The 12,760-nt window shown below is 40.1% G+C and overlaps 1 protein-coding gene across 4 annotated transcripts; it reads left to right on the top strand.

Annotated features, from left to right (window-relative positions):
- Window positions 1–3,423: 3,423 nt before the first annotated feature.
- On the top strand, window positions 3,424–12,032 carry sgms2b (sphingomyelin synthase 2b). Of its 4 annotated transcripts, none has more exons than XM_004574855.6 (7): window positions 3,424–3,551; window positions 7,585–8,319; window positions 8,933–9,050; window positions 9,132–9,189; window positions 10,000–10,095; window positions 10,260–10,426; window positions 10,970–12,032. In XM_004574855.6, the coding sequence occupies exons 2-7, from the start codon at window positions 7,802–7,804 to the stop codon at window positions 11,141–11,143; spliced, it is 1,131 nt and encodes a 376-aa protein (XP_004574912.1). In that variant the 5' UTR covers window positions 3,424–3,551; window positions 7,585–7,801; the 3' UTR covers window positions 11,144–12,032. The 4 variants fall into 4 exon arrangements, with proteins under 4 accessions (XP_004574912.1, XP_004574913.1, XP_004574914.1 ...); XM_004574856.6 differs by having other exon boundaries at window positions 3,428–3,561; XM_004574857.4 differs by lacking the exon at window positions 3,424–3,551 and adding an exon at window positions 3,562–3,696.
- Window positions 12,033–12,760: the final 728 nt, after the last annotated feature.

Raw genomic sequence — 12,760 nt, 5'->3', positions numbered from 1 at the left:
TGACATTAGCAACAATGCCACTACAATTTCTCCAGAAATAGCAGTGTGGTTAGAAGATACATACTTCTGTAAACTTAAAACACTGAATAATAGCAATAAACCATTCATTACAATAATTTAAAAATACTGATGGTGCTTTTATATTTCGATGACCATCACTTTTATTTACAGCAATGCTGGAGAAAAATATTTCGATATTAGAAGTTGCAGTGTTGTAATTCCACTTTTCTCCACTAGATGGGGTTAAAAACAAAATAACTACTTAAAGGACTTCCAGTCGAAATGCGTGTTTGGATTGCAGACAAAACATCAATATCAGGGTTTATTTCATATTCTTTATTTTATTTTACTTTAAAATAAGCACCAGCCTCAAAATTCATGTCCATAATGTGTATTAATAGGATAATTTTGACTTTTTTTTGCAAATGATCTCACATTTGCTGAAACATAACTGTCATGGTCCTGAGTCTGAGGACTCAGTGTTTTGTGTTTCCTTATGCTTTTGTTCATTCCGAGTGTGTATTCTGTTGTTATTTTGCCATTTGTTAGGTTTCTGTTCTTTGCCTGCCTGCTCCCACTTCTCTGTGTTCCCTCTGTCTGTCCATGGTGTTATTGTGTCTGCTCATGAGTCTGCCTGTCAAGTTCAGTGTCCTGTCTGGTTCTCTGTGTCTGTTAGTTTCCTGTTTTATTCTGAAAGTTCATGTCTCATGTCAGTGTGTTCAGTTTTACCTCTCCCCTGTCTCGTTAGCCTAATTGCTCCCAGCTGTGTCTCCCTCCTGTGGCCCATTCCCTGATTACTCCCCGTGTATTTAAGCCCTGTGTTTTCCTGTGCTCTCTGTCGCGTTGTACTGTCATGGCTGCGCATCAGTCGTGTGGTGAATTGAGAAAAGGATCCAAAATGCAGGCACTGGCTGGGGTGCGAGTGAATGTTTATTTACAGAGGTGATAAGGTGACAAAAACAGGAGGAGCAGAGCGGGGAGAAAACAAACCTAAACTGGGGAAAACTAAAGAACTCAACTTAAACCAAACACGCACGGGAGGAGGAACAAAATGCACAAAGAAAGATGGCGGAGGGATGCAGACTGAACACCGGGTTACACAGAATGATGCAGACGGACATGGAGTTAAACAGACGACGCGACAGAGAGCACAGGAAAACACAGGGCTTAAATACACGGGGAGTAATCAGGGAATGGGCCACAGGAGGGAGACACAGCTGGGAGCAATTAGGCTAACGAGACAGGGGAGAGGTAAAACTGAACACACTGACATGAGACATGAACTTTCAGAATAAAACAGGAAACTAACAGACACAGAGAACCAGACAGGACACTGAACTTGACAGGCAGACTCATGAGCAGACACAATAACACCATGGACAGACAGAGGGAACACAGAGAAGTGGGAGCAGGCAGGCAAGGAACAGAAACCTAACAAATGGCAAAATCACAACAGAAAACACACTCGGAATGAACAAAAGCATAAGGAAACACAAAACACTGAGTCCTCAGACTCAGGACCATGACAATAACCTCCAGATACAAACATATTAACTCTAACAGCTGGCCCTGTGGTCACTGTGTATATATACTGAGAGGATCTGATTCAGTTCAGTGTGTTTGGTTTTAGTCAACAGTGAGCTCGCTCTGGTGGAACCATCTGGTATTACAACCCAACGAGAAATGAGACAATTTCAATAATAAATCACTAACAATGATAATTATAATAATAACAAAAACAATAATTTCATTGGCCTGTTTTTATGTTGTTACACTTGCATCCTGTGACGTACGAGATCTATTTTAAAATATGGTTACTCACATGTAAGTGCTTGCTTGGGTATGCTCCAGAATATTTATCAGATCTCTTACAGTACAGTGTCTCACACCCCTCGGTGAGGTTGTTACTAATTGCAGAGTCCCGACTAACACATACAACTGACTCGTACAACTGAGCGAGCATTCTCAGTTTTTAGTGTCTTGCTGTTCAGATATGTCACTTACCTCACTCACTAACAGTATTTAAGAGCAGGTTTAAAACATGGCTCTTTTCAAATGAGTCTTTTTATTGATTTTTTTATTTTTATTTTTATTTGTCATTAGATAGCACTTAACACTTCATTTGTATCTTTGCATCTTTAATTTGTAGATTATCGTTTTATGAATTGATTTTGATATATTTACATGCTGTACATCACTTTGGTGTTTGCTGTTTAGATGTGCTGAATAAAATGAGTTGACTAAATACTTTAATCAGTTCACAAATTGTTTTTGTGAATTTTACGAAGTTTAGCTTATTGTCCATATCCACATTTTTTTCCTATTATATGTATGTGTTTTTGACGTATTTATCATTTATATGCCTCTAACTTTTAAAATGGTTCATTTTTGAATGCATATTTTAAAACTGATTTACTTAAGGCAGGGTGTCAAACATAAAGCCCAGATGCCAGACTCGACCACACTCCACTCAGGCCCACCGGAAGCTTTTGAAAGTGTAAAGGAAGACACATTTTGGGCTTTTAACTGTGATTTCATATTTTACAGCTTTTCAAAGACCTCCCCGTGGCTATTCGTACACATTCCTAAACAACTGCAAAGCACACTCTGCAACTGTTTCTAACAGTTGACTGGTTTTGCAATGAGTACACATAAAAAGGTTTATTAACAGAAAGTGTCTGTGACCTACCAGAAATTTTTCTGTAATTTACAAATTCTTACAAACTTAAGCTAAAAAAAAGTCACAGTGAGAGATTTTGTTTCATTATCTAAAGGAGAATTTCTTTAACGTTTTTATATTAAGATATCACAGAGATTTAAATGTGTCTGACCCCCCCCCCCCCCCCCCCATCTCTGATTTATGGTATAAATTTGGTCCAAATACATGCAGAAAACATATTAGTGTAAAAGATTTATATTAAAATAATAGCAATGTCAATTTATTCATATACGATTAATACTTATAAAAATAAAACCTATAAATAGTCCTTTTTTTTTGCCTACATTGTTTAATCATTGACTTCAAGATTAAAAGTGACTCAGTGAATTAAATGTTTGTTTTTCTGCCATGACCGGCTTTTGTTTCTTTACCTGCATACCTGAGGTGTTAGGAATGCTGACATCACTTAGACAAATATCGCCTTCATTCATTACCTAATTAGGAAATGAAAAATGTTTCATTGGTAGCCTCATTCTTTTTCTCATCATCACAACTTTGATTCTGTCAAGCTGTAAATGTTTATTTTTAGTTTTATTATTTGTAACTTTTCTGGTAAAAACGAGCTTCCGTACATCCGTCTCTCCGTTTGACGGAAGGTCCCGCGAGAGAAGTCGATCTCAGGTGAGTCACGGCCCGTTTCGAGTTGAGTCAGCGGTGCAGGCGCGATGCAGGCGGAAGCAGCATCACCATATTTGGAGTCAAACGAGGGACATGTGGAGGCGGGGCGCAGTTTCTCACCAGCACAGAGAGGCTCGTGCAGATGAACCTTGGTGTCACTTAACCAGGAGACGGAAGAGGAGGAACAGGAGGAGGTGAAAAAGTGGAAGGAAAGGTGACAAAAAGTTAGTCTTGTTTTTGTCCGTCTTCGCGCGCACAAACTGCAGTTTTGTTTTTCTTTTGTTAAAACTTTTTTAACAATTGTTTTAACCTGTTTTATACCTAAAACGAACGGGAAACGCGCGTGCACCTTCCGACAGGTGTGTTTGAGTTCCTGTTTACGTTGCACCAGTTAAAATGTGAGACGTACACTGGCTTACCGAAGCCGTGGACACGAAATGTAACTTTTAACGTTAAATCGGAGTAGGTTTTCACGGTTTTGACATGTTCACACCATTTTTTTTGTGTGAATTTGTACTTGTTCTATCAGAGAGTGGGGTTCAAACACCTTTTAAATGATAAGCCAGTTAATCGATATCAGACTCGTCAAAGAGTCACGAAACGTTTGTTTTTAGTTGCTGGAAATTATTTAACGTGAACTAATTTTAACTTCTGTTTATCAAAGTAAAGCTTAAAATTACTTCCTTCTTACTTTTGTTAATGTTGTGCTAATGGGATTTTCAGACTAATTAATCGATCAGTTGTTGATTGGCTAATAAGTCATTAATTAGCAGAAAGTTAACTCAAAGTTCGTGGCTGTTTGCTGTTTTGTGGCACATTTTTAAACATGTCATTCCTGCCTTTCTGTTGAGTCTTTGATTCAACGCTTGCATATTAGATGTGTTTTCATTGTGTTTAATTCAGCTGGTATAAAGGATTAATTGGCAGGTATCAGTACAATACTTCCAGCTTGTCTCTCTAGCCACTTTAACAGATACCAGGCTGGACTCCTTTTTGCCATAAGTTCCTTGTGGCACAGATTCAAGGAGGACATTTAGCTTCACACAGTTGGTGCAGATTTATTTGGCTGCACATCCCAAAGGTGCTCTGTTAGATGGAGATCTGGTAATTGTGCAGACCATCTGAGTACAGTAAGTTGGAATGAAAGAAGTTTGAGATGATTTAAGCTTTGTAACACAGTGTGTTTTCCTGCTGGAAGCAGCCATCGTCATAAAAGGATGGACATGGTCAGGTAAGCTGTAGTGTTTACATGATGCTCATTGGATTATAAGGGGCCCAAAGTGTGCCAAGCAAGCTGTGCCCCATACCAAATCACACCATTAGGAGCCTAAACTGTTGATATAAGGCTGGATGGGTCCACGCTTTCCTGTTGTTCACCCCATATTCCGACCGTACCATCGAAAAGTAGCCTCAGATTCCCGTTCTTAGCTGACAGGAGCGGTGCCCTGTGTGGTTTTCTGCTGCTGCAGCCTATCTTCTTCAAGGTTCCACATGTTGCATGCATTCATAAATGCTAAATGTGTGAAAATCCCAGCAGATCAGCCCATCTTGCATAAACAGCAATGTCACATTCAAAGTCATGAGCAATTTATCAGGTGTACCTAAAAAAAAAAAAAGTGGCCAGTGACTGTAAACATTATGTTGCTCTAAAAACAAATGAATCATTAATCAGCTGGTCAGACAAATAAGTCTGATAGAAATGTGACTGTATTTATCAGTTCCAGCACATTAATGAGGTTATTTATGTTTTCTATAACGCTATATTACAATATTACGTCTTTGTGTTACTTTTATTTGTTTAAACGATGGTAAGTTTACTCATTTGACATTTCAGTGAGTACATAGGCTGTTATGAAGCCTGCTCTTCTCACAGTGTGACCATTGGTTCTGTTTTAAATCCTTGTGACTGAATTTTGTGCTTTTTTTTGGCTAAACACATTCTCTGGTGAGTGAAAGATGAAAATATTCTTTATCTTACTATCTCAGTGAGGTAAGTTGGGCGCTTTGCAGCAGTGTAAAACTCGTGTGTCCTGGGTTAATGAATCAGCTCTAACTTGGTGAAATTGAATTCTCATGCCTGTAACTCGATTAGACTTCGTTTCTGCTGCTCTGTAAACAGGATGTAGCTTGGTAGCTGAGCAGAGGCCACTTTTCTGCCAGTTCAGGGCAGAAAGTGGAGCTTTTGACACAATGATGCTAAAATGAAACCAAACGGGAGCAGAAAAGCAAATAAAGGTTCATTCAGGGCAGAGCAGCTGATGGTGGGCAGCAGGAGTTGTGTTTGGGACAAAGTATGAAAAGGTAGTTATTTGGATTTTTCTGTATTTGCTGTTCGTAGGGACACAGTTACTCTTTTTTTTTTTTTCTTTAGGGTTTTTGTTTTTCGCAACATGATTGGTTCCCTAAAAGTATCAGGGGTGTGGGATGTTCAACTGGATGCTTAAATCTTACTGGTTGGTGACAGAAGTGCTACACAGTTAAATGTATTCTATAAACACAGTTATCATTTCAAATATGTTACAGTGCCACCAGCTGCTAACTGGGGCTGGGGACCTAGAAACTGCAATGACAGCTGTAGTCACTTTATAGAATCACTTTATTGTATTATATTCAACTTTTTCTACTTTACTACTTTTTTTTCTAAAAAAAAAGTTCAACTTTTCAAGCTTAAAACTAACTAATTATCATTTAGCATCTTTCATACAGCTGTGAACAGTTTATTTTCATGGAAACGTCTTGCCTGAGTAATTCTGTCGGGTGAGACTGGTTAGAAAACATTCACATGGCGATGCTCACACACAGGTGATGTCAGACATGCACTCCTGTGTGAAGTGTTGGTAGAAAGGCAACACACTCAGGAGGAATTTATCAGCAGTGGGTTTACAAGTGCACATTTTATTTTAGAAGTCGATGAATAAATCCTTATAATTTCAAATAACATGTAAGTCAGTATCAAACTATGAACTTGGATTCATTGAATAGTCATGTTCGTTTCTAATGCTGGCCCAGTTTTTATGTTTTTAAACTGAAGTTTAATGATCATTTTGTTATTTGTCAAACCACGCCTTGCTTCTTGAACGAGGAAGGGCGTGGGAGGTTTATCAGCACATTATCAGCAGATACTGATCCTGAAGGTGAAGACTTGAAATGGCGGTGTCTGTCCCAGGTGGCATGCTGTCAGAACGTGTCAGCAGCTGTGGGTTCACACACTGTGTTTGTGTGGGCGTGTTGGCTTTGCAGGGAGTGTCATCCTCAGGTTACTAAAGGCCAAATTCTCTGGAGTCATGTGGGCTTCCGGGTGTAGGTGTGTGTATACCAGTATTACTGACATTGTGGGGACGTAAGTCTGTCTACAGTCACTCTGTGAGGACTTAATGTCCTAAGAGGGACCAGAATGACTTGCTGTGACCCTGAAATGGATAAACAGAAAAAGGTTGGATGAATGGATGGTAAAGGTCTGCTTTTAAGAGAGTTACATGATAGTGTGCGAGCTGGTATTACCAGTATTTTGGGGACTTGAGTTGTAAGGGAGACCAGAATGAGTACCTGTGTTGTACAACAATGCATTTAAAGATTAATCTGTACTTCTGTGTTGAACACATGTAGATCCTCCACACAAGCAGCTGATAGTGTTGCCAGTGTGACTATTTCAATTTCACCACCAAAGCAAGAACTGGCAGCGGAGTTCGTCTTTTTAAGTTGATCCGTGCACTTCCAGTCGATTTGAGAAATGGCAGCAGAAAAAGAAGCAGAGAGAAATTTGTAGTGTCAATACAAGACCGGTTTCTGGGCTGAGGTTATGGAGTAGGTCTAATGAAAAAGTACAATTTTCACTTTATGCAGTTTAGTAAAGATCTGGGCTAATGGTGATGCCGCTAATATAAGACAAACCCACACTGCAGGTGTAGCGTGATACTCAGTGAGTGAAAGGAGAGTTCTTGAAACTCATCGTTGTTCTGAAGATTCAGCTGAAAAACTTTATCTGATGGATGAGAAGGGCAGATGCTGTAAGTTCATCTGATTATTGTTATCTAAACTCTAATGTAATCTGATTCTGACACGCTCAACATGCAATGTCTATCTTAGTTTCTGTTTTTGTAACTTACGTTATTTCACTGCAGATGTACGACGTAGTGAAACTGTTTGGGTTATGTAGGTGTACTAATGCGAGTCTATATAAGATCCTTACTGATAACTCATAACAGAGTTGTAGTTATTTTTTTTACTCATGGTCTTCTTTTTTTCAGGTTTATGCCGGTCACCTGCTTTCTCTGTGACGTCACTGCAAATACTGAAGATCGCTGCTCTGTCGTTAATACCAAATGGTTTGCAGACCAAGGAGCTCAATCGCTGCTGACAGTCGGACTTCTTCATTATTGACACAGAAGCTCACTCTTGTGAGTGATCAAAGAACTCATTAAACTTTTTCACATAAATCAGAGAACTTATTTGCCAAAGACTTCAATGGCAGCATCAGAACTGATCCAGGAAGATGATAAAAACTGCATAGAGGTGATTTCGACAGATCCGCCTTCACCTCCTCAGTCTACGAAGGTGCCCAACCATACTCACCACATCTCCCGGACACCTCATTCTGAGGATGTTCTCGATGGTGACGGCAAAGGCAGGCGCAGAAAAATTACTGAAGTGCTGAAAGAGAACCAGCTGATAAACTCGCTGTGCAACAAGATACAGCAACGCTGCAACTACGACAAGATCACCAAGGAGTCTGACGACCCTCTCCCTAAAGAGTGGTGGAAAACGGGCGTGTCCTTTATCTACGCCTTCTTCGCCCTCGTCTTCAACGCTGTCATAATCGTTATCATCCATGAACGGGTGCCTGACAAATCTGTGATTCCGCCGCTTCCTGACAAGTTCTTCGACTACATTGACAGAGTGCCCTGGGCCTTCAAAGCAACAGAGGCCTGTGGCTTGACTCTCTGTGGATTGTGGCTCGTCCAGTGGCTGGCACTTAAACACAGGTAATACTAAGGATTGAAGGTGTACTAACACTCGTACTGCACCCAAGCCCAATTCCCCTCCCTTATGGAGTAAACGTCAGTGTGATCTTTTAAACTCACATTCTTGCAGAGCACGAGTTTCACAGTGTCGTGCATTACGTGGTTTAATTGTAGTTGACGGAGCGTTAGTGAGGCATGCTCCAGTGCATTTAACAATCACTACAGGGATTTTCCGACAGAAAGTTTTCCCACATCTCCTGATCGCAAAGGTGTTTTGATCTGTGGCAAAGGCACGTCACTAATTCCTAACTTGTTGTTATTGTCAGCATTTCTGGTTATGCTAGTGAATTATGTTTAATTACCTCGTGGTTGTGTTAGAAACACATAAAATGCTGGGAGTTTTCCATCTTGGGTCCCCACTCTCTGTTGTAGTCAATTTTATTTCTCCCTCAGATTTTTGCAGTACTTAATAAATGGACTGGTTCTTATATACAGTGTTCCCCCAGTTGTCCCCGGGGTTACTTAGTGCTTTGTCTCATTCAGCTGTGAACGGGGTTCAGTTTCTTGCCAAACTGTCCTTTGACACACGGATTGGAATCTCACTGAAAAAACACTTTTATGTTATTGTCTGCAGAGCGATCGTGGCTCGGCGGTGCTTCTTCATGATTGCAACGCTCTACCTGTATCGCTGCATCACCATGTACATCACCACCCTGCCGGTACCTGGAAAACACTTAGAGTGCGCTCCAAAGGTATGTAAAGGTGCACCTAAGTACTCACCTGTTCACTAGTCGCCCTTCTTCAGTTAAAGATCGTTTGTCCTGTCCATGCAGCTCTACGACAATGTGACGGAGAAAATGTGGCGGATTATCCGGATGGTCTCAGGAGGAGGTAAAACTAGATTTATAAAATATGTACAGTAAGTGTTTAGTATTTGGCTTGTAGCTGAACACTGACTCACAGGAAACACTAGTGTATTCAAGCACCGGACACTGCTGCATTGCACTGTGGCATACACAGCGGAGATTAGGGCATCTGAGATTGATCATCAGTGGGTTTTATTCATGCAGAAGGAGTACTGATGTAACATTTATGCTCACTCACACCAGGGAGCCTCGTTCCCACCACCAACAATTATCAACATTAGCTAAGGTTACATTAGAAAACGAGTCCACTCAACATTAATGTGCAGAGTTTCTTTAAAAGTTCTGCATCGTTCTTAATCACGTGAAATGAATGAATATAATATAATATAATTATTTAACGGGGCAGCACGGTGGCACGGTGGTTAGCACTGTTGCCGCACAGCAAGAAGGTCCTGAGCTCAATTCCACCATCAGGCCGGGGTCTTTCTGTGTGGAGTTTGCATGTTCTCCCCATGTCTGTGTGGGTTCTCTCCGGGTACTCCGGCTTCCTCCCACCGTTCAAAGACATGCAGCTTGTGGGGATAGGTTAATTGGATAATCCAAATTGTCACTAGGTGTGAATGTGCGAGTGAATGTGAGTGCGAATGGTTGTCTGTCCCTGTGTGTTAGCCCTGCGACAGACTGGCGACCTGTCCAGGGTGTACCCCGCCTCTTGCCCTATGACAGCTGGGATAGGCTCCAGCGCCCCCCGTGACCCTGAAAAGGATAAGCGGAAGCGAATGGATGGATGTGATAATTATTTAACATAAAACGCTGCATTTCTTTGTGTCTTCAGGTTTGAATGTGACCGGCTCTCACATCTTGTGTGGAGACTATTTGTACAGCGGTCACACCATCATGCTGAGGCTGTCCTACCTCTTCATCAAGGAGTGTGAGTAACTACACACCTATTTATTTTTACATGATCACACACATTGATATGCAACTTATCACGAATAAACTCTTAACTTCACATTACCCTGATTTTACTACTTAGCCGTAGTATTAAACTAATTTGTGCATGTTGCTTTATTAGTATTCCCTGTTTTTGTTCAGACTGCCCGCCCAGGTTCTGGTGGTATCGTTGGTTCTGCTTTTTCCTGAGCATATTTGGACTCATCTGCATCCTCCTCGGCCATGAACACTACAGCATCGATGTGGTGGTTGCATACTTTGTCGTCAACTGGACCTTCCGGTGGTACTACGCCATGCTGGAATCACATGTGAGTAGACACACACTGAGTTATGGCCTCGTAACACCATCTCCTGGCTTTATTCAGTGTTCTGGGGTTTTAGGATTCTTTCAGCTGCTTCAATTAGTCAGACAAGACCAGATGAAAACATACAATCTCATTTTTAAACCAACACACCTCCATAACAAATAGAGAAGCAGCAGCAGCATGATGGGCAGGCAACAAAATGTTAGTCATGAAGCACGAAACACTTGCAGGAATAACGAAAGCATTTGAAATGGAGGAATCAATTTAAATGAGAAGGCCGATAGGACATAGTATATATAATTTGTTATACATTTTTGTATACACTTTTTGTTTGGAATGTGTTTGTGTTGGGCCATCTTGTTTTGGCCTATTGTTATTTCACTGTGTCAGGTATTATTACATTAAGATAAAGATACATAAAGAGTTTTAAACTCATAGCATAGCTGCATCTACTAAAAATCTCGGACAAGTTCAAATCTGAGTGACTTCAAAATTGACTGAAAACAACAACTGTTTCTTCTTTTCTAACTTGTGGTGCTCTGTCAGGTACACAATCAGGAACCCAACAAGTACCTGACTAGAACCTGGTGGAACCGGATCTTCAAATTCCTGGAAGGGAACGTCAAGGCTACTGTTCCCGTTGAGTTTGGGTGGCCAGTGCCCATCCCTACTACCTCATGCAGACGGAGATACAGTATAGTGGACAGGTATGATAGTTAAGTGAGGACAAAGAGGAGGGGAGATAAGTCACCTGATGACAGCAGCATCTGTCCTCCCTGACTCCTGAAGAGGACGGATGGACAGAGGTGGACATGAGACTCTACCTTCAGGTTATTTATTGGAATCAGCATTTTTTGTACTGAGGACTCACAGGAGGAAGAGACGGTGCGTTTACATTATTAGCTCTTGCTCTTTATCAGAAACAACATTTTTAATGTCTTCAGCATCCATGACGTAAACCTGCCAACAAGAAAAGACACTATTTTTTTGTAAGCTAGTCTGAGAGTGGTGCCAAAGCTAAACTTCTAAGCTGTGTTGTATTTTTCAGTCTGGATTGTTGCTAACTGTGTTAATTATATCTTTGGGATATACTTAAGGAAAATGAAGCTGCACATACAAATGGTAAAAAAAGACTAAATCTAAACTAGCCGTGTTGTTGTTTCTGGATGTGCAACCTAACACAAAATAAACTAAACCCTTAAGTATTACAGTTCCTTCTGGCTGTGGTGGTTTAAAGTGGTTTGACTTCAAATTCTCAGTGCTAGCTCCAGGTGGGTCCTCATCAGTGTCAATTAATTTGTTTTTGTAGCTTTATGTTCTTGATTGTTGTTGTTGTTGTTTAAGTTATATTTTCAAGTCTTAATGTTAAGTGTTAAGGCACTGAGTTAATGGTGGGTGTTTTTTGTTTTTTAAATGCCATATCAATCAGTGAAAGAAAACCTTACTGCAAACTTTGATTCTACCTAATGTACCTAGCATTAATAATGAAGGTCGTTGTGCCAGAAAGCTCCACAGTTTTATAAACATGTTTCTTCACATTTTTCCAATGTTGACTTGAACACACTGCCACAATCACACGTTTGCTTTGATAATAAAAGACTTAATTTGAGCACAGAACTGTTTACTATGGTTAAATATTTCTGTTTTAAAGATGAACTACTACATACAATTCACATATACATCTTCTCTGGAGGAAAAAAAAGCTCCTGTCTCTTTAAGACCCACATCCTTAAATGTCCACTTTCTTTTGGCCAACTGTTTGTCAGCTGTATTTTTTCTTTTCTTCTGTCACCTTAAATAAACTGTAGGTTACTCGTGAAAATGCTGCAAAACTGAACAAAAGAAGCCTCAGACGTGTCAAAAATGTGAAAGTAAATTCCATGTGAATGCTTGTCATTTCAATTTTTATCATGTTTTCATCCAGATTTGGCTTAGGACTTGTTCTAAAAAGTTTTGTTATATTTATTTATTCTCTGTAAGTCACAAAACCAGCATTGCAGTATCAGGAAGAACTGAGTTGTTGTGTTGTGATATCAGTGTTAATTGTTCTGACCGTCATGGCTTTTAAGTTAAAATAAAAACTTAATAATATGCGAACTAGGCAGTTATCAGCTGTAAAGTCATAAATCTTTCAGGAAAAGATTGCAGAGGTTGTTTGTTTAGTGACATTATTGTTTAGCGTGTAACGATCATAACTTAAGATAAAGATTTATGATTGGAAAATACGAATGAAAGTGTATTGATGAATGTTCACCATCATCCACGTAAGGAAATCTCAGAAAGTTTATTCCTTCTGACAAAGCGTTTCTCTCACTGAAAACACTACGTCCACTTTTT

This window comes from Maylandia zebra, linkage group LG3, assembly GCF_041146795.1.
Source record: "Maylandia zebra isolate NMK-2024a linkage group LG3, Mzebra_GT3a, whole genome shotgun sequence".
Taxonomy (NCBI): domain Eukaryota; kingdom Metazoa; phylum Chordata; class Actinopteri; order Cichliformes; family Cichlidae; genus Maylandia; species Maylandia zebra.
The sequence above is the reverse complement of the archived record's forward strand: the minus strand, read 5'-3'. Positions and strand labels throughout refer to the sequence as shown.

Bases quoted from the DNA above. Each gene is read 5' to 3' on its own strand.
- sgms2b (XM_004574855.6), top strand. From the start codon at position 7,802: ATGGCAGCATCAGAACTGATCCAGGAAGATGATAAAAACTGCATAGAG. The intron at 8,320-8,932 runs GTAATACTAAGG...TATTGTCTGCAG, and splicing joins TGGCTGGCACTTAAACACAG to AGCGATCGTGGCTCGGCGGT. The intron at 10,427-10,969 runs GTGAGTAGACAC...GTGCTCTGTCAG, and splicing joins ACGCCATGCTGGAATCACAT to GTACACAATCAGGAACCCAA.